This window comes from Adelges cooleyi, unplaced genomic scaffold (genome assembly GCF_023614345.1).
Source record: "Adelges cooleyi isolate 19-005CV unplaced genomic scaffold, UGA_ACOO_1.1 ACOO_flye_CR_arks_rails_tigmint_CR_PRNA_21, whole genome shotgun sequence".
Lineage (NCBI taxonomy): Eukaryota > Metazoa > Arthropoda > Insecta > Hemiptera > Adelgidae > Adelges > Adelges cooleyi.
Window position 1 is genome coordinate 9,126,095 of NW_026095871.1, and position 22,649 is coordinate 9,148,743.

General features: G+C 34.8%; 1 protein-coding gene across 4 annotated transcripts in view; it reads right to left on the reverse strand.

The window, feature by feature from the left end:
- Positions 1-6,309: 6,309 nt before the first annotated feature.
- Positions 6,310-22,649, reverse strand: part of LOC126834831 (kinesin-like protein CG14535) — a 113,670-nt gene continuing 97,330 nt past the window's right edge. Inside the window, exons 3-18 of one of the 4 annotated variants that reach the window (XM_050567020.1) lie at positions 21,822-22,052; positions 18,287-18,380; positions 15,595-15,792; positions 11,363-11,584; positions 11,152-11,290; positions 10,477-10,639; positions 9,631-10,417; positions 9,439-9,569; positions 9,230-9,356; positions 9,029-9,148; positions 8,306-8,553; positions 8,093-8,223; positions 7,841-8,035; positions 7,613-7,758; positions 7,423-7,552; positions 6,311-6,974 (exon numbers count right to left, since the gene is read on the reverse strand). In XM_050567020.1, the coding sequence (XP_050422977.1) occupies positions 6,890-6,974; positions 7,423-7,552; positions 7,613-7,758; positions 7,841-8,035; positions 8,093-8,223; positions 8,306-8,553; positions 9,029-9,148; positions 9,230-9,356; positions 9,439-9,569; positions 9,631-10,417; positions 10,477-10,639; positions 11,152-11,290; positions 11,363-11,584; positions 15,595-15,792; positions 18,287-18,380; positions 21,822-22,052 (3,147 nt within the window). In that variant the 3' untranslated portion in view covers positions 6,311-6,889. Of the gene's footprint in view, positions 6,975-7,422; positions 7,759-7,840; positions 8,036-8,092; positions 8,224-8,305; positions 8,554-9,028; positions 9,149-9,229; positions 9,357-9,438; positions 9,570-9,630; positions 10,418-10,476; positions 10,640-11,151; positions 11,291-11,362; positions 11,585-15,594; positions 15,793-18,286; positions 18,381-21,821; positions 22,053-22,649 lie in introns of all 4 variants that reach the window. The other 3 variants (XM_050567019.1, XM_050567018.1, XM_050567021.1) reach the window with 3 other exon arrangements.

Here is a 22,649-nt window from a genome sequence, read left to right on the forward strand (position 1 = left end):
AAAGGAAGACGTACCTACCTATTCATTGATGTGTAACATAAATTTCAAAGGCTGCCGGCGTGGTTGGGTCGAGAATGCTAATATGATCGAACGTGCTTGTTAAAAATTGAATTCAATTTCCTTTTATAGGCAAACGTTATGTTGTGTAAGTAATAAGTATAATATAACAGCGATATTGAATTAATATTTATTTTTGTTTTATTTAACGCGCGTCTAAGAGTACCTAGTATTGAATTCTATTAGGTACGCACAACTTAGATTATTCTCAGACGGTAATTAATCCAAACTGCAATGACTAGCGCTCTGAATATAATTAACAATTAGATATCTTATGATTTTGATAAGTAATTACCTAAACGTACAGCAGCTATTTAACTAGTGTTTTTGAATTTTTTTTAATTATGTTAAATTATTTATAAATATAATACCTTAAATTTAAATCTTATTTATGTATAATATTATACTATTAGTGTGTCTCGTTTTCATTTTTGACACGATAAGATCTAAATTATTCTTTTAAATTAATCAATTTAAAAAAAAAAAAAAAGTTGTAAGAATCGTGTTTCAAAACGTTTGGGTGAGAAAATTACTGTAATGCTTAAATTTAAATATCTGACCGGACCACCACTTATATTGCTGCCACCCATAAAACTGACGATGGATTTAAACTTGTTAATGAGATGTCATATTTGGTTCATTCCATCATTACAAAATGCAAATAATAATTAATATATCAAGAAAAATGTGTTGTATTTTGATTTTTAAGTTGTGTTAAACATGATTGGTGAAGTGTGTATATTATAATTAAAATGTTAAGTTAACGTGAATCAGCAAATTGTGTGATGTTTTGCACAGTAACTTTTTTTCGCAAATACTTAGTGTTCTTAATTGTGTACATTTACATTTAGCTCTGGTTCTGTGTAAAATAAATGTATTGCAATAATACAACAAAAACTACAGCGTTCATAATAGGTGTTTACAACATTTTCCAACGGAATAGACTAAAGAAACAGTGAGTGTTTGTTATGTATCGTTGGGTCAAATTTTTAGATGTGACAAATTCTAAAATTTTAACTCCAATCTGAAGATACCATCTATTTTTTTAACTTTTACTTATTAGGTATAAATTGTTGAGATAACCAAATACGGTTTTATTTTAGTTAAAAACGTTTTTTTTCTATTTTTATGTGGTAAGAAGTTTTTATTAATAAGTATATTCAAAGAAGTTATTTGAAAAAATGTATTGTGTAAAGAATATTATTGTTTTTCAAGCGAATTTTATTGTTTAATTTATCTTAAACACTGTCTTATGCTGAGATTTCAACGGCTGTGTGGCTTTAATGAGAGTAATTTATCGTTTTACAAATATAAAATATTATCTATGTATTAATTACCGCAGTGAGTAGTGACCGCACTAGAACTTTGATTAGAGTAGATATAGCCGCTATAAGTTTTATGTATACATTTTTCTTTGATTAAGAACAAGGTTTTTTAGATCCCAAGGCTTACTATTGAGTTATAAATTATAATTGGTTTTAGTTCTTACTTGATTGCAAGTAAAACAAGAGATTTGTTGAAAACCACAAGTTGTAAAAAAAAAATGAACACGTATTTTTAATTTATTTATTTCTTAATAAGAATTTCACACACATTTACTTGTGTCATTAAATTAATCGCTATAAAATAAATAAAATAAATTGATCGAACACGTTTGTAAAACATTATTTTATTTTAGCAATAAAAATTTGTACGAACAACGAGTTGTCCATTTGTATAACACAACCCGACCGGACGAACTGAAGCTATTTCCTTGATATAACTATTTCATCCTTACACGCACATAAACTATTTTTATTTAAAAAAAAAATTAATTACACTTTTTTTTTCAATACGTTAACTAGAGTATATTTAAAATTACTTAATACCAGTTGTATGTACAACATTATGTGAAAACAAAAGACTTTATTAAAAATATCGTATTAACATTTATAAATATTGTAAATATTTGTATTTTACTAGTTTTAGTCAATTTATGAAATGGGCACCTTTTAGCCATCTTTTGCCCATTCTATGAATTTGGCAACTCACTTGGCGATTTCCTAGAATGGAGAAAAAATTATATATATTATGTTATTGTTGTATAACCACTAGGGTCTATGTAACAATTGTTACATATCAAAATAAATATTATATTTTCGAATAAGTTTATGGAAATTGATAATACATATCAAATATAGTAATTATTGAAGATTTATAATATCTTATATCTAATATTCAATAGTTATATTATTGGATGTTTGTAAAACAAGATATTGTTATTTCTATTTACTGGCTGATTTAGTGAATTAAAATATCTAAATCTTGATAAATCACCGCACATTATATGCCATCATAGTTGGTCAATTTGTATTCGAATAACGATTAATAATAGCTAATTTATTCAAATAATTTTTTTATTTGAGAAAACCTAATATATTTTATCCAAATAATTATTTTATTCAAACATTTTCATATGAATATTTTTTTAAAATTATGTCAACAATAAAATAATTAGCCTGAGAAAAAAAAAATATTAAAAAAAAATTGTTTTCATTTCAAGCACCTTAATTTTCGTGTTTAATTGGTGAAAGTATTAAGCTTCAAATGTGCTTACCATTAAGCATTTGATTTATATGTTCTTTCGAAGGAAGACCGAGCAGCTATAGTAGTATTACTATTATTGCTGTGGGCAGTGGTAGTATAAGGTATTATGCTAAACTCATAATTTATAACCCATACGGAAGCGTCACAAATATTCATCAAACTCATTCGATTATACGCACATGACACAACCGAAACGGTTTAGAAGAGTTAAACACTGTAGAGGCGTGTGAATGGAATGAATCATCTCAAGATTTGGGGTGAAGTCAACATTCCAATCGCAGATATATATATATATATTTATTTGCAATACCGTTCTAAGTAAAACGCGTCGAAAATAAGAACCTTATTATCATGAGTCGCCAACGTGGACGTGAAAAAAATTAGTTTTTCCGGTAAGAGTGCATTGACAGTGGCGGCATATTTTATTGACAAAGTAGCCGAAACCAAATAAAAAATATACACCTCTAAAACCTATTATTATTATTTTTTTTTTCTTAGGAGGGAACCCACACACATGATAAAATATGGTATATTGGCCTTCTGTTCCGCATAATATAAAATGGCGCAAATGGAAAAATGAATCGTACGCTCTCCGGAGCTTGTCTCGGATCCATTCTCGGTACCTAGCAATTCACGGTTGGATTATTTTTTTTTTATACATACATTTTTTTATCGACGAACGGAGTGCTTAAGAACTATTGCGATTTAACATGGATATGTTATTTGGCTGGGGGTCATTCCGAAATTTGCGTGGAAAATTCGTGTTGGGATTTCGCGTCATCGACATAAAGGTATTTATTTATTTATTGAACAATAAATATGTGTACCGGGGCACTATAAAGCACACGTATACGTTGCCTCCGCCGCCATCACATACGCAATGTGACTTTAAAGTAAAGCGGCCAAAATTCGATGTTTGTAAAACGTGTGTACTAAAAAGTTGTTCCTTTAGTAGTCTTGAGCTCATTATACCTTATTGAATTTATTACAATTGTATAGAGAGTGTGATATAATTTAAAATAACAGTACTTTTCGTTTTTCCTGATATTTTTAAACTGTTAATTAACGGGAGATTTGGATTTTTAAATATTTAATGCAAACGTATTATCTAGGTATACATAATGGACGGAGACGTTAAATCGTACGGTTAATTATAATTATGTTTAAAGTAATTTTTATTCTCAACATTTAAACTAGCTTAACGGATAATAGCTAATGTATTAATTCTCATACATGATGAATTTTATTGTTTTATGATATTCAGTAAACCGTTTATAGTTACTCGCTTAACTAGATTCGTCCGTTTATTTTCTTTGTGTCTATCAACTATAGGTATCAATATAATATAATATAACATACATAGGTGTCAAATTAAAACCCTTCTTCCAAGACCAGACTAACTTGATTCACATAAAACGTGAATTTATTTAATTTGAACACTATATTCATGGCGTGCTTAAACTGTAATTCTAACGTTCTAAATTAACGAAATTCGTTAAATGACCAAAAAAGATTATGTGTATTTTAATGATTTGACAGTTTATTATAGATTGCCAGATAATTAATAAATAAGTTCATTGTTAAAAATAAATGGTAATGTTCTAGCTAAAAGTTGCAACTTAATAATACATAATATAATAAATGCGAAACATACTAGCGCTATCTATCTACAAATATATCTACTACTATATAGTCTCAATAAAAAAAACCCGCTTTGAATTTACCATAATTAAGTCATCATCATACCTATTCCTAGATTGACAACATCTAATCAACATAACGTGCGAAGAAAAAACTAATTCAAAGCACATTATAATAAATTGTTTTATGTTTCACTAATAGATTTTAGCGATTTGCATTTATTTGAAACCAATTAAAAAGAACTGTAAAGATTTTCCATTATATATTATGCGTTTTAAATTCTTGTTCCGTTAAAACAGTAAAACCATTAATATACATAATTTAGCTATAGATTTTTTTTTAAATAGGTGTGGCTGATTATCGATAGATTTAAATTTTATGGTTCTGTTCTGTACAATAATCTATTAACTAGCACATGACCCACTAAGAATTTCACTCAGGCTTAGTTTGCTTTCTTTTTCCTCTAATTTATATAAAACGATAATCGTAATAGAGTACTGACAACATTGCTTCTTGTAAAGTTTTTGTTACGAATAATGTTGTAAAATGTTACCCAACTTTTGTTAAATGTTGGATGTCATAACATAAAGATATATCTTCAATATCTAAAATCATAGGTATACAATATCTAGATGTATTTAACTTTAATATTTTGTTTTATAAAGCTTTGAATGGAAATCGAATATTGGCAACACAAAAGCTTCAAAAATATTATATTATAACCAATTACAGTTTACACCACAATTAACGCTAATGACGTTTGTAGCCGACGCCTATTTTCTAAAGAAAAAACTATTTATAATATTAATCTATAGCTACAGACAGATTAATAATTTTTAAAACATAAAAACAATTTTTTACCCTAAATATTTTACAACAAAACGTTAGAAAAAGAAAAATATTAATTTTTTTTTTATAACTGCCTGTAAACTGTCAATATTATTAAATTACTATTATAAACAGGTAGTACATATATTAACCAAATTTTATATTAATAAATACATTAAGTAAACATAATATTTAGTTTCCATTAAATAAGTTATATTTCTTAAGGCCATCTGTTAGGTTACTCGGTAAAAGCGAAGTTCCAGAATTGTTCGCTAGATCGCGTGTGCTCAAGAACTTGAGAAATTATTTTTTTCACATAGTCATCAATAAATAATTGGCCAACACTGGTTAATTCAGATTTTACTACAAATTAATTATTTACACGTCTTTATGATCCATATTTTCCCTCTATTCTTTTTTCCAGACTGACAAGTTTAATTAACACAAATACTTATAGTGGGTACGCAAAAAATCAGAAAAGTTCTTAAACTACATATATATGTTTTTTTAGACGTTTTTGAAAATATTCAAACCATAAAAATAGATAATTAACTTACTTGAAAAATAATTCCATAGTATACTAAGCTTAGAAAGTCGATGCTTTTGATTCAGTGCTTTTTGACTAACACCCATCATATCATGTTCCAAAGTAGATATATTTAAGCGCTGGGCACTGCGGCTTAACATTATGTTAGCCGAGATCAAATTTAGAAATTTATTTTACTTTGTTTTTATTTTTTTGCCATTTATGATGTTCAGTTATTATAATGAATCGAGTAAAAGCAACATTTTTTTTTTGACATGGATGTCTTATGGCTGGGGGTAATTCTGAAAATTTGTCCATCACACTTTTCGAGCGACATTTTAAATGTCACAGTACTGACGTCATTATCATTACTTAAGGATTATGGAGGTGAATAAATAGAGATAATGGATTAGAGATAAGATATTAGAGATACTAGATTGCATGACATATCCATGTATCTGCATGAAATGTGAATACTCATAACTTTTTTTTGGAAACGATTAAACTACATTGTTATATAACACGATAATTTGTAGTTTATTTCGAATCAAATACAACTATATAATATTATCATTTTGAAAAAAAAAACAATAACAAATGAAAATAATAATATGTACATACATTTTCAAAACAATAAATAGTTATATATTCATTATAAACTGTTAACAAAAGAAAAGTAAATAAATAAAAGTATTCTAAAGAGGGTACACAATTCTCGTAATAATATAGTCTATAATTATTACTATAGTGTATTATATATTTATAAATGTATATGATACATTACAGTTGAAAAATAATACTTTAATGCGTGCTGCGAGCTTTGGAGGAGGTTTATGTTTTTAAATATGGTGACATTTTATTGTGTTAAGGTATGCGTGTTGCAAAAGGCAAACGCAAACAGTACAATTAACTTAGTTATTTCATATAATAATATAATTATGTATGATAAATATGTTTTTATATTTTTTATCATGCTTCTAACATTTATAGAATACAAACTAAACAATAACGTGGTGTAAAGTCTGATGGACAAACGTTTATCTCAATTCCTTTGGAAAACATTTTTTTTAGACTGTACCTGTTTATAGAATAGCTGTTTTGGGGGAAACTTGAATTATATAATTTTATATTTCGCATAAAAAAAACAACAACACGGACTTCTAATGTTTCTGTTAAAAGGTCCAAGTTGATAATAATACTATATACTGTACACAATCGCACACGCTAAAGTACAGTAACAAACACCATGACTTAACTATCACATTTGCTGCCGTTTTGGGTAGCCGGCACATTATTGCTCTTGCCCGTTTCGTTCAAATTCTTCGATCTGGGGTTTCTGGAATAATAATTAAAACTGATTAGGTTTGTTATTATTTGATAATAAAACGAATAGCTGACTGGATCTAGAGTGGAATGAGAAAACCTTAAAACGAACGATATCTTTAAGTAGTCGAGACAATTCGGATTAATATCTGAACAGAGTTAGGCAAATTTCCACCCAAATGTGTTTTTCATTATTTATTTGAGTAAACAATTATTTAAATTATTTAAAAACCAAATCGTACGATTACAAACTTATATGGATAATAATGTATTTAGAGTAAACAACTTCATAGAGAAAAATCATTTGAATCATTTTTTTTTCGAATATGTTTTATAGATGACTACTCGTATTTAAAGTAAAAATATTTACGGTTTCGGGAGGTATGCTTGTCTAAGGGACATTTTAATAACATTTCTACGTCAAAAGCTATTATTGAACTTTTTTTTTTTACTTTGCTTACTTTTTGTCTAGAAACCACCGTTGGTTGAAGAGTTTATTATTGGTCAAGTTGAACTCTTTCAGCTGTTTGATGTCCTCGAATCGCGTCTTACCTCCGTTCCAGCCGTTCTGTTCTTTGTTTCGCAGCTGGCCTAAGTTTTGGATTTTGAAATTTAAATAGGGTTCGATTCTGGCCATAAATGTATTATTACCGTTCCCTCCCGGGTCGTGAGCTTTACCATTGGTTAGGCCGTTTGTTAAGCCATTGGTTAAACCGTTGGATATGTAATTTTGGTTCATCCTCCCGGAATACCCGAATCCGTTCAGCAGCGATTGCGCACGACTCTTACTGTCCAATCTGAAATAAAATATAAATAAATAGAATAAAATTCTGCCATTTGGTCGTCGAATGATCTATTTCATTCTGTGAAAACACTAACCCGTCTCTGCTTAAAGAAAGTAACTCCGTTTGCAGTGGAGGAGGATAGGGCACTTCTTCGATGTCACCTTCGTCACTACCTTGACTCTTTTCTTTACAGTCTTCGGCTCCGTTACCGGGCTCTCTGCAAGTCTCCAACTGTAAATTTGGATTAGACGCTCCGTCCGGATGCCTCAAGTTTGAAATATTTCTACTTCTGTAAAACACATGGGTATTATAAAGTGTTAAACGGCGATGGCGGTATTTCACTTACATGTTATGCTTGACAGAGTGAAAACGACTCAGGGTATGAAGTTCTCCGTAGTGCATCCACAGGTTACTAGTCAAGTCGTCCGTGCTCGTCAAGTTCATTCGACAGTTGTGACAAAACTGACTGTTATCGTTCTGAAAATTAACGATACCGTTTACTATCACGATTTGTCTAGAAGGAACATAATGATTCGTTTTATAGCACAATAATGCTTACCATCAGGTATGCCGGTTCGCTGGCGATGCTGTTGTTGTCGAAATCGTTGGACAGATGAATTTGATCGTGGTTTGAGGTCAGACTGTCGGTGCCTGCACCGCCGTTTTTAAACACATCCGACAACGAAGCAGATTGCAGACGCGACGGCAATGTCGAATGGTTAGAGTTGTTAGGCACGTGTTTGGGGACACCGACTTTGCCGTTGTACAGTTCGTGTAAACGTGACAGCTGTTCGTATCGGAATTGATCTGCAAAACGGAAACTCATGAAAATTATCTGGGGAACTAAAATCATAGATGATAGGTTCGAACGTGCCGTTTTTGTAGCGACTGACAAAGTTTAACCGGCTCGGTAAAGTTCAATTAAAGTATAACACTTCAAATTTTAGACCCGTGATGTTGGTTTAAGAAGTTTAATTTACAGATATCCATGCTTAACTCAAACCATACAATTGTACAATATGATATTGAGTAATCACGCGCATATTAAATTTTAGATCCTTGATTTTAACAAAGTAGGCTTGTTTTTAATTATTTACGTTTCCAATTATCATACTCATTATAATTACTTATATTAAACAGTCGAATATAATATAATTTATTACTAGCATTTCCAATAGAATGTCTAAAAGTTAAATTGACTCATTTACTTAGGTAAATTGCAATCGATTAAAATCGAAAGTTAAATTTTTCGGTGTGACGACGTAACCTAGCAATTTCTAACCTTTTGAAGACTTTTGTTCGTTTTGTGGTACTGATTGGAGTCTGTGGTTGAACTGTCTGAACGAATTTGCACTTGGTCTTGAAAACACTCTGTCGATGTCGTTAGCCACCGATAAGGAATCTGTAAAAGGAATCATATAAAATGGTTTGACGACAACAGCCGAAGATGTTTTTTAAACGGTGCGCCTTTGAATATACATACCCGTAAAAGTAGATACAACGGTCATGTTTTCTTGGCTGAGAATTCTTAAAGGGTGTTCTTTTTGGTCGACTTCGGGCAAAGGATTTTCCAGTTCACCCATACAAAACGCAATGTCTTCTTCGGTCACCTAATAATAATAATATACCATAGTAACATGATTTTCAATAGATCCGTACCAAATAATAATTCATTTAAAATTTGAAACTTACCTGTAAACAACTATCTTGGGTAGGAACGGGCTCTTCGAGTTCTTCGACTTCGACGATTTCTAATTCGATTTCGTCATCTTCCTCGTTGTATTCTTCTACGTTAGATCCTCTGAGACGTTCTATAGACACTACTGAACCCAAAATACTTGAGTAAAAATAAAAAACTATTGACGTATAAAAAAAACACATTACCTCTGCTGACTTGGTGGTTCTCCATTGCCATGGTCCTGGTGGCTACAGGTAACACATCACCATTTGAACTGTCATCATCGTTTTCTTCTTGGCCGCTGGCTCTTCCCCTGGGACCTAGCTCGTCAGTTTTAAAAGTCGTGTACTCCTTCATTTCGCGGTGCTTGTTTTGTTTGTCTGTCACCTGATAGACTTGATTCTCAACCCATTTTTTTATCATGTTTTTCTTGTGGTAGTCCATGAACCCGTAGACGTTTGCATGCTGAGCACTGGGTACACCGTGCATTGGACCATCGATCCATGTCTCGTCTTTCTTCTTGGACATCAGCATGGCTCTAGTTTCGTGAGCACGAGATTTGGAAACACGGGGTCCATCAATCCATCTCTCCTCGGGTCGTTCTCGCCTTCCACTCCCATTGGAAGTCTTGGGCGTACGGACGGGTGAAGAGCGGGCACTACTTACACCGTTGGCTTTTGCCGCGGCTTTGGTGGCTGGAGCCGTCTTCGTCGGCACCATCCTTTGAGGCGACGAAGGTGTGGATTTACTCTGGCCGGGTTCTCGAAGCAGCTTGTTCAAAGGGTGACAGCGGTTTTCGATAGCCGATAAGCTGGGTATGTGAACGGGCGGGTGTTCGCCGTCGGTCTCTTCGCTAGGACCCACATAGATAACGGTGTCGGCCGACTGTTCGCTGCTCGATGGTTCGATATCAGTAGCGCCTAGGGCACCGTTCTGAATTTTAGGATCTGTGTCACCAGAAGACGTTCCGCATCCGCTCGCAACACCGACAAACTGCACAAAACAGTTATTACCAATAGTATAACAATAGAACTGATATCGATTTAACATACCTTGAACCTTCTTCTGCGCATTCGATGGATTCGGGAAGCCAGTTGAACAGCAGAAAGAGTCTCCGTGTACTGTTGGGCGGACGGCGATACGTGGGCTATCATGGCCGCGTGACAAGTCAACGAATTCAAGCACTCCTTTAGAAGTTGTGTAAGCTTTTGTTCTCTAAAAAAAAATGTACATATATTTATAAAAAACGGTCACCCATAAGACACTGAAATGATACAATATAAGCAAATACTCCCTCGGTGAAAATCTCCAAAGTTCAAGGTACGACTTTGTTTTGTGATTTAGAACGACTACAATAGCCTTTATATAATATTGTATATGAAACGAACACCGAGGGTGAGTTTTTATTTGGAAAGAAATCGTCCCAGGGTTTTGCTCTAATAGCCTAATATCTTACCGGAACTTTCGTCACCCCGTCAGCCTTAGAAAGCGACCGGGCGATGTACACCACCGCCGCCGCCTCTTTTATTATCGAACTGTCGTCCACCCTTCGAGCAATATCTCACTTATATTAGGATTTCGGGATATATTTCACGGGACAATGTTTTTCGTTATTATTATATTTTCATACCCCCTGCGGTCGGGGGCCACGGAGTTATGGTTTAAAATATAACCGTTGCGTTGGTCGAGGGATGTAACAGCTAAACTTAAACTCAGGGTTCGCAAACCTGTGTGGTAGATGTTTTTGACCGTTGAATATGGCCAACAGAACGTTGCCCAGGCCCGACAGTGTAAGTCCGCCCGACGATTTGCTCCGTTCGCAACTGCCCAGATCCAATAGATGAAGGCGACTGCGGCCTCCGGCGACTGTAACGATAATAACAACACAGTAGAATTGAATGTTTATTTAATACGTTTATGCTTGTTTCTACTGTTTACCTGCTGACGACCCGGTCGGGACGGTGTACTGGTAAACGTGTAGCGTGTACAACATGTGCGATTCGGACGACGGGTTCCGAACGTTAAGGGCGACGTCCAAGTAGTACGCGGCCTTTTCGATACTTTGAGCTCGGAGTTCGCTGTAGTGTTGAACGGGCGTCCCAAGTACCGGATCTTCTCCTCTCAAGTATGTCCCGGGGCCCGGTAAATTATCGTCGCCATCTGTGCAAAACGAGAGATAAATCATATTATTACTCTATAACAGTTTACTATCTACACGCTGGAGTCACGAGCACCGAGCGATCCGATGGAAAATATTAGATAATAATATGTGAGTGTCTCCGGGGCGGCGACGGCCACGATTAAGTTGTAAAAGCTCGTGCGAGTCACGAACGCCGAGTGTCATCACGTACGGTTGTACTAAACAACACGTTTGTGTCCCATCAAAAATGTCTCGGTTCGCATAATATACACCAACGACATACTTAATTTGAAAGTAATAAAACAAAAAAACAATTTCCCGGTTTCGTGATTTTTGTATTCAGTCTTGACGTTTCTCGTGTACGAAATACTATAAAAATAATATTATATACAGCCACCACGCCGCACTTAAACATGATTTTTATCGCTCAACTTTTATTCAAATTTATAAGGAGTACACTCGTTGTCTAAAAATAAACAAAATACAAAAACTAAAATAAAAAAATCTATTTTTTAAAAGTTTAATTTGTCGATTTAAATTTGTTCACTATTTAAATTATTCCATTAGTTAAGTGACGCCAACAATTTTTCGATAAACCTTACAGAGTTTTCAATCTTAAGTAAATATTCCTGAAAAACGTAATAAAAAAAGGACTTGCATTTTTTAAAATTTTATACTCTTTATTTTATTATACATTTTGTAAACCACGTTGTTTCTTCAAAATAAAACAGAAAAATACTAAAAAGTAACAAATATTTAAGGTAATTTATTTTTTGTGTACACAATAAAAACTAGTTTTATAGCTCGAGCAAAGCATAATATTATTATTATCAAAAATGTCGTCTTTTAATCTTAAACTAGTTTGCTAACATCTCACATGATCGTTATCTAGGACTAGTTTGAATGCTACCGCCGTTGTAGTATAGATAATATTATTCGTGTTTTTCACAAAAAAAAAAAGCTTGGTATGTTAAAAGCAACTTCACGCTATTAGCATTTGTTTAAAACTGCGTACATACGGTTTCGTCTAGGTCTTATTAAATATAAGGTGAATGACCTAACAAACAAACAAAAAAAAAAACGTTTGGAGAATAACAGTGGAATACAAGTAGACGGCGACACTGCACGCGGTACCGTCATCATATAGGTACACAAACTGAAACGCGGAACTCGTCTTGTCGCCTTGATTTATGTGTGTCGACGAAAGTTTGAGAGATTTCCGGACCAAATGTGTTGAATCTTATCATTTATAATAATTTATGTAATAAAACATTGTACGCCGTCTAGTCGGTAAAAACGTAAATCTCGTTGTTGTAATAATAATTGCACTCCCCGAGGTGTCGCGCCGGTGCGCCCAAGTTCATATATTATTATAACTTCCGTACAGACACACGCGACTCACACACACAAAATGCCTAATATAATATTATATACTGACACATAATAATATCGCCCATACGAATGTGACCGTCGGAATTAAGATTAATATACATTGGGAAATGTCAAAAAGGCGTGAAGGTTTAGGCGGGCAACTTTTTAATAAAAACGTCTCTCATTTGCGCCTGATGCTTTCATCTCGGCGAGTTATGCCACGTCGAGGATTGCACAGCGGCGGGATTATATACACACATATATATATATTATATATAATATATTCCCGGAGCTTATTATAATCCTCAGGCCAGACGCGGGGCATAGGACGGCGACGCGAAAAACAGTTCTCGGTGGCGCTAATCAAAAGCGATGGACCCGGAACCGTTCGCCGGGTTTTGTCGAGCACGTACGGCGCAAACTTGGTTTGAAAGAGGAACACGTAAGTATAGTTAAGGTGTACAAACTTTGTACTGCGTATAAAACGGCCGACGGACTAAGTCAGACGGTAGAAATGGGCCGCCGGTGTTTGTCTACGAAACTTGGTCGTTACCGTCGCCGGCGGATATTATATGAACCGTCAAAGCCCTTGGTCGTCAATGAGAATATATTGAATACACGAAATGAAAACAAACAGTAAACGTTTGACCGCAATGCACACACACACACACACACTTGCGGATTTTGTACGATGATAGTATTGAATGTCGTCCTCCATTGTGGTCGATTGGCAAACTGCGAATCGTGGGCCTATCGTGAATGTTTTAAGACGATTGAGCATCAAAGCACAGTCAAATTCCACGTATCTCCAGAGGAGACCTAACTGGTAGGCAAGTTATTTCCAACGAGTTCCCACATTACTCCCAATTATTATCTCCGAATGTCCCCTATTAGGTGAAAACTATCAGAAATCCCAAAGGACTATTACTATGGTGTATTTTACTAAAGATGAATCGTTACTTTGAACTTGAATTAGAATGTCCAAAACATGATTTTTATATCCAAATAAGTGATTTTAATCGCGCCTTATAGTTGTACTAAAACAACAGGTAAACCGTAGTTACTTTGCATTAGTAAAATGCAAAGTAACTATTATTCATCGACTAAGCATTTTATAAAATTATTTTATTTTAAACTGTGAAATGGTGTATCATATAAATGTAAATGAAATGAGCGCGAGAGCGTATGAATTAATTTGGTTTTTAATGAAAATTTAAATGAGCAGTTCGGTTAAAATCGAAATCGGTTCATTCTGTAATATATTTTTCGAGGTGTTCGGAAGCGGGTACCGTATTTGCCGTTTAGGGTGTATATGGCGTTTATAATGAAATCATTTTTCGACTCCAAAGCTATTCCGACCCCAACACCGTAATATAATATTATTACGGATCTACCCCTTTTACCGTTAAATAATCCTTTTCGAAATTTAAATAACCAAAACGGGTTATCTGATTTGTTTACGCACGTTAAGAACAAATAAAAACAGAAGATGGTTTTATGGCCTAATCGAGCATACTGTTATCGATTGTTGCAATAATAAGCATTTGTTCAGTGTAAAATGTTTATCGTAATTAAAATAGGTTTATTTTCTTAGTGATACTTGCTACTGAAGATGTAGGAAACAAATACATAAAGTTTATTAATCAGTTATTAAAACTTTAGATAACCGGATTTTCTTAAGATCTAGTTAACCAGTTATTTTTGAGTGGTCTGGACGAAGTGTAACTCCTCGGCCTCGAATTAGTTGACTTAGATCGACTTGATTCGATGCTGGTCTAATCAATAAAATTGCCAACGTTCAGTGAATTATTGACAGTGACAAAAATTTCACTGGCGTTCCGTTATTATATCATAATAAATAAGTAAGTAAGTGTTTACTGTTTAAGCGTTTACGTTGGTGTATATTATTGTTAGTACACTATAGGAACGACAAAGCCAGTCGAGTGGGGAAATTTATTATATTCCAAAGTGTGCTATGTGACTTTACGGCCCGACGGTGGGGTTCAGATGTTTTCTTTAACGAAATCCCATTGCGGCTGGTGTAAGTGTGTGTGTGAGCGTATCGTCGTTTTTAAACTATAAAGCGAGTCCCTATCGACGGGTATAATATTCAAATGCCAGTAGAAATGACTGCACGGCGCAAAGCTTATCTTCGGGAAAAGAAAAATACGCTTAAGAAAGGGCGTAAATCCGTGTGTTTTCCCCACGGGGTTGCAGCTAGGGTTTTTTTTTCTCACTTTTGCTCTTTAACGTTAGGATTACTATTTTTGCTCGGTTCGTTTTTTCAAACCGCGACGGTGCGGTTTCCGAACAGTATATTATGTACGGTCCCCGCCCATTTGGAAATTTTTTTTAAACGACCTCATCCGTTTTTCTCGCGTACCTACCACACCCTCGCGAGGTGTGTACACACCGCTCTATAGACGGCGATAAAAAAAACCTACCCCTCTAACGTTAGGTAACCGATAATCTGGGCATTAAAATTCTAGAGGATTTTTGCCATTCAGATTGGATTTACTGCAGCACGCCGCCGTTGAAAAGCTTATCCGCGCGGGGAGAGGGGAGGGGATGGTCGTTGAGATTTTTATCGCCCGAAAATGCACACACACGCTTGCATACCAATACGGTCGTATCGTTAAACTAATTACACTATTTTTACCGTTGGATTGGCCGGCCAGTAGGTCCTTAATGGGACTGGCGGGTCCAGACACCTCAAGGGCGGACACTCGCACCGAAAACCGTGCTCCCGTCCTGGATTTTTGCTCTTGAATCCCTTTGAACAGCCACGAAATCGCATTGGGAATGACGCCGTACGATTGAGGATCGTCGGCCGAACCGATCATCGTGTAAGTTTTACCTGCAAAAATTAACATACACCGTATTATTGGTTGATAACTGTATATAATTTTGTATCTTAGGACAGCTATAATATAGCTAGCGTCAATTTTTAGCAATATTGTGTCGGACCGCTAAAATGTATACACTTTTATATTTTGCAAAAAAGTTTTAAAAAGCTTAACACGGTGCCCAGTAAGAATAAAAAACTTAAAAGCTGATTTGCCGAAAAAAATTTACATTGGCCATTTCAGAACCAAACTATAGAATTTAGGCTCAATGTTGGAACAATTTAAAGGATAAACCTTAGGATACATAATTTTGTTTAGGATAAGTTCATAAAAAAGGTATAATTGTCAAAAACATTATTACCCGCTATACAAATTATATTTATCATAAAAAATGTAATTTATTTTTTATTTAAAAATATTATGAGGTTTTTTTTTTATATTATTCTTGTATTTGTTTAACTAAAAAACAAACCAATTAGGCTTATATAATTTAACAGCGTTTAGCGCATAATATCTTAGAGTTTACTTTTGAGTGACAAGCATAAATAATTAGTACGCAAAATGACATTTAAAGTTTACTGCGATAACTCTGCAAGTATACATATTGCGCTAAAGGGTGAGTAGGTAAACGAATAATAATTGTTTTATCGGGCGAACATACTTAAAAGACATTTTGACTTAAACCGTTGTCATTCACGTGCTTCGTCAAAGTCTGAACAAACGCGTCTCGGCTGCAAAGGCGGCGGTTTCATTACAGTTTGAAAGGATGCCTACTAACAACTGATGGATTACGCAATGTTGTCGTTCATACAGCATTTGGAATGTTTACCGCTAACTTGCGTCCCTTTTGCCTCGATTACGTGCTCGTTAACTATATTGAAACCTTTAAGTAAACAAAAGGTCTAAACTCTAAAGAAGCCCGTGCCCTAAATAAGTACTTCTCAGCGTTAATGGCACGGTAAATATAATATGCATTCTTCAAATTGGTCAGAATATTAATGACAACGAGCGTTGTATTGTTTTCATAAATTATCATTTTTTTTTCAACCAATTTATGGAACACATTTTCGGATAAATATTCAAATCTAAGCGGCGAAAGGATTATCCAAAAATTGTGTTAAATATTATTTGTATAATATTGTTATTGAGTGTAGTTCTTAAACACCATCGTCTAATCAAGTTACTGAATCATGAATTATTCTTCAAACGTTGACACGATAATGGATGGAAAAAATAACGAATTAGATACTACTATCCTTCGTCTTACTTAGCCCCTCCGAACATCTATTTTCTCATTTTAACTAACTTATTTTTATTCCGATGCCTGTCACTCATTTCGAAATTTATATACAACATTTCTGGCGAGTTTTTTTAAAAAAATATTCTTATCTTTACACTATTCCAAAATGATAAAAACAAAGTTGAACATTTTTTATTTCAACAAAGTGGTGTCACACCGGTTTTATAATATTCACGGCTAGTCAAACGAAGCAGCATTCAGCGTGATGCTTTCAATAGACACTAGTGGGTACTGCAACGGATATATTGTATGCATGATATAGTGTTCCTACGGTGCTGCTGTCGGCGTTGATTGCGTATTCGGGACAGTGCGTAGACCAGGGCGAACCTGGCGTGCTTAAAGTTTATACCGACAAGTTATGAATGCATAAAACGCAGATGGATAGTCGCTGCCGTGCTGTTGTTGTACGGGCAAAAGACAACAGGGACGGGTATAATCAAGTTTACTTCTGTGTGTTAGTAGGTGTATAGTACAATCAGCAAAGTTTGACGAAACACCAACGGCGGTGGGCGAGACGAGGGACAGGCGGAGGCGAAGGATATCGTGGAAGCAGGCTCGTGTTCCCACGGCGGACGAGACGTACCCGTCGCCTGTTGAATTCAAAATGCGGGCAAAGGCCTGCCGAAATCTTGTACATAATAACAAGGGTAATGTTTTTGTCGGAATTCACCGAACACCCGACCGGTGTAAAATATATATTATACTGCACTACGTCGCCGAAAACGATTCATACATGTACATACAATATTATTATGTCCTATGCACGTTGTCATGTTAAAATGAGATCCGAGTTTGTACTGCGAGAGAATACAAATCATTAATTATCGGTAACTATAACTAAACTGGAGTCTTCTCTGAGTTTAGCGATATTTTAGAATATCGTTTTGGTGTCACACTAATTCAAAATGCATTGGTTTTCGTTGCATCAAATCAATAATTGCATTAGTTAAGTTACGAACAGTTTGCGGGGGCTTGATTGAATTTCGAAGAGCTTATCATATGTATGCAAGTCCTCTGCAAGTTTTGTATCATTAAAACTATAAAACTTGTGTTCGCATGTGTGTTTAAAACAACACCCGATGCTGTTTGCGTGACGGTTAACAGTAATGTTGTTACGAACGAATAGTTCGACATAATAAAATGCATGCGCAGTACGTTTGCTAGCATATAATATGAGTATATTACATTCAACCCGAATTACCTACCTAAATTTTGTTGACCGAAGCAAAACACTGAACCGTCTGTGCCGTGAATGACGGCGTGTATAACGTCCATTAAAGCGGCACTGCACACGTCCACCTGTCAAAACCAATTAAACAGGTTAGAATTAACGGTTTAATATTAAAACAGCGACTAAACGAGATGTACTATCTCCAACACCAATCCAAACAGGCCGAACGGTGCAATTAGTGAAAACAGTAATTAAAGCCTTAGTTAATCGTATAAAAGTATAGATATTTATGGTCCCCGGTCGTCTAGTGTTAAATAGGTATAATCTGAAAAGTCTTAAAGGTTAAATATGTTTTCAATTACTCTCTATGTTATAAAATGTACAGTCTATAAAACGAAACAATATGTTGTAAACAGTTCATTATTTGTACACACCAAGCGGTTATTATAATAATACGCCGTCGCTTTAGATGTTTATTTTTCGCGCTCAACAAGTGCTTATGGTGTAGGATACAATATTTTCTACACATAAATTAACTAACAATTATTATTATTGTTAGTGCACGTATTACCGTTGTGTATTTACTCAGGCCTTAAGCCCGAGTGTAATGTAAACTATAGTTAACACTGATCACTTCTACAAATTATAGGTGAACTTTCAAATGGGTAACGCGAATGTTTGCCGTGCACTTCTACGACAAAATTTATTCAAACAAACATCGAGTTTTCGGTTAACTGTGTACCGACTATAACGGTAAACGTTTAATTTGCATTTATAGTAAATATTAATTTTCGATAGAGTTTAAATAAACATAACTATACAATATTATATCCTCTCAGGTATCTAGTATCTACACAATATTGTGTTGTGTTCAAGGCTTTGGGACTTTTGAAAACTACCTCCACACCGCACCGGTTTTCTAAGTGAAGTGGCGAGAACCAAAAGAGTATAAGAAGTGATTTGTATACAATATTACGGAAGCGAAAATTGATAATTCAATTTTCAATCTATTCTTTAGTATGAGACAACGCTCATTAGTTTTTCCAATATCTCTCTCAATAATAAATGTAAAATAAACACAGATAAAAAACTATTTACGTACTTGTTTGGTTTTTAATTTTTATCACTTCAAATACTTTGTTAAAGCGTTTTAGTGGAAAATATTAAGTATAATATTTGAAATTAGTCCAGTTATTTTAATTATTACTAATGTAGAACATTTTGGTAGTATGTCGGAATTAACACTTGAGTTTAGAATCACAGATTTTCTGCCAAAATACGATTTAAAAATATTAATATTTTCCTGTAAAATATTAAACAATTTAAGTATTTAAAAAAAACAATAAGTTAAATTTTAATTTTTATCGATAACAAACTTAAACAGAATTGTTATTAGTTAGGTACACTGGTTCGTAAGTTCAGACGTTTAAGGTTTAGACCTTTTGGTTGATAAAACAAAAATGAGATTGAATAAAATGTAATTGGAGTAACACGCACTACCATGCCAATTCGTTTTCGCCGCTGCAATGTATACTTTTTGTGTGTGTTTGTAGAACTTTATTTTGGCAGTAGGCACATGTTCTCAGTAATCACGCTAGTTGTGGGATTTCACTATGAGTCAAAAGAAGCTGACTAATAGGGAAAAAAAATCCAAACAAGATTAGCTAAACCACAGGGGACTAACAACGTATAGTCGGCACTGGCGTCAACTTTGATATATTACTACGACGTGTCCCGCACTTACTAATTCTTTCTATTTTTACGCCAATTTTGGAAACTGTCTCCGCACCCTCTTCGTCGTCGCCACTCGCTGACCTCACATTTTCACTCTGCAAGCCCACAATATGTGTGTATTTGGCTTACAAAAATTAACAGCTTTAAATAAAACATGACTTGTATTTAACGATATAACACAATGGCTTTCAAAAAAAAAAAAAAAATATATATATATATATTGTTTATGCAAATGTAAAACTTAAAAAATTTAAAGGTAAAAGCGACAGTAGTATTGTTTAAAGTAAGCAAAAATGTTAACATTATTGATGCTGGATAAAATTGTTAAAGATTTAGATCGAGTCATAGATAGGCAATCAATTAGAGTATAACGCTTCGCCAATCGCCCGCGGCCTGTACAGCACTTACAATTAATAGCTGTTTGTAGCCCACACTTGAGTTTGAAGTAATTATTATCCTTGATACGTCGGCCGATAAACGGATATCCGTTAACCGGATTTTTATTAGGCAGTAAACCGCCGTCTTCGGTCGCCGCCCGGGAAATCCCATACGTTTAAGCTCTCGGCGATACTTTTGTACATAGCTTTGTGGCGGGGTAATAGCTAAGGGAGATACCACGCTTCGGTATACACATACACGATCGCACGAAAGATTTATGTCTGTTGGGCGAATTATACTGTCTCCCATCCCCTAAACGCGGCGGCGTTCCTGCAGCCTCTATGTTCCAAAAAAAAAAACCCTCCCCAATTGCAGTTAAATGCTCTACCTGCATCTCACCACGCCGTCGACGACCTCCGACCACCACCGCATTGCGCAAACAACGTATATAGGCTAAATGTACACTTCCTTTAAATACCACTTTAACATATTCAGGTCTCGCCGTAAAGTACCCGGTTATAATTCAACAACTATATCGTAGGCAGAATTGTTTTGTTTGTTAAGCTAACTCCTAAGACGCGGATAACGTTCCACGACAAATAACAATAATACAATAGGTTTTGTAATAAATGATTGCACAATACAAAATAATAAGAAGTCGACATAATATGACAATATCTTGGAACGGATTTATTCATGTGCAAAAGCAATTTCCATATGGTATTAAAATTTTGCAATTCAGAACAATATAATATAGTATAGTACTGGATATTATTTGATTTTAAGTTAGATAATATGATTGTCTACTGAAAAAATAAAATATTACAGAATTGAATTAGTTTTATATCAAGAGTTATAAGCCGAAGGCTAATACTTAAAAAAAATCTTAGCTTTACAATTATTTTTATGATAGTCTAGATGTGTTAGTTGCTAAAACAATATCCTTGCTGTGCTTTTTAATACCAGTTGCATTTTGATTAAAATATGTTTCAAAAGATGCTATTTTCTCAGCGATCTTACAGTAAGAAAACGCCTAGACTTGGTATCAATTTTGAAATAGGAGATTTTACTTATATAATTTAAAAAAAATTTGTTCTAGGACAATTTTTAAATTTGTTAAAGTTTTATAAAGCTAAGGGATATACAAAGCTCTATCGAAATTCCCCCAGGTCAAAAATTTAGAGAATGTCTCAAGTTCAATTTTTATCGATTTTTATTGGATGTCTTCTTCACCAAAATATAACATAATCGTGACCGTTACATTCAGTTATCAATTACAAATTAGTAACATAAGAACCATAATAGTTGTACCTATTGATTGCCATTTTTATCACTGCGCAATAGTGATTTTACTGGCATTCGCACGATTGCACGTTGACGCTATTTATTACTGTTAATTGCACCGTTTAATCGTCTTGGTTGGTTCAGTCACATTAAATGTAATTATTATAAATCACCTGAGAGTCTTCCGGCGTGAACAGAGCGTCGAACGCGAACATCTTAGGCGCGGCCACGCCCACTCGTCGATTACCGTCACTGGACGGCACCGGAGCGTTCGGGTCGACCAACGTGAGTTGTCTGTGTTTCTGGTCGACAGACATAAAGTTTCCACGGTCGGTTTGCTCATCGGCCGACGGCTGCGAGGGTTCATCTGCCGGTCCCGTGGCCACTCTGAGAATGACTTTGACCTGGGTGGAAAGAACAAAACAAGACAACGTTTATTATAATACCGTGTAGTATAGTTTAAACAGCCCCTACAGGGTTTTAACTCGGAGACCGTTTACCGGTAGACCGTCCCGGCGTTAACGTAATGGTAATTACGTTGGAAACCCCGAGCGGTGGCGGGCGGGTTTTGTAGTTAAAGAAAACAGTAATTGACCCGGTGTTTTACAAGACGAGTGCTTGAGACTCGGAGAGAGAGAGAGAGGCCAGAGCGAGAGAGAAAGGCTTTTAATTCTCGACGAGAGATGTTCGAACAAATAAGCCGGATTATGTCAATTATAAGGGGATGGCAAATGACAAAGAACGCGCAACAGTGAAAATAACACACAGCTAAAAAAAAAAAAAGGTTCTTGAGCATTAACGAAAGGAAGCGCGGTAATTTGGAGAGTGTCTGTTTTTCCTGCGTACGAATTGTTTTTAATCTTGCCCGTTACGTTCCTATACCAACGGCTCCGTAAGCCATGCATGCATTGCACAAAGAGACCGGCTGCTGCTTCAAAGGGTATAGGTTTAATTAGCGCGCACGAGCATACGCGATTAAAAACAACGTTCGCCAAGTCAAA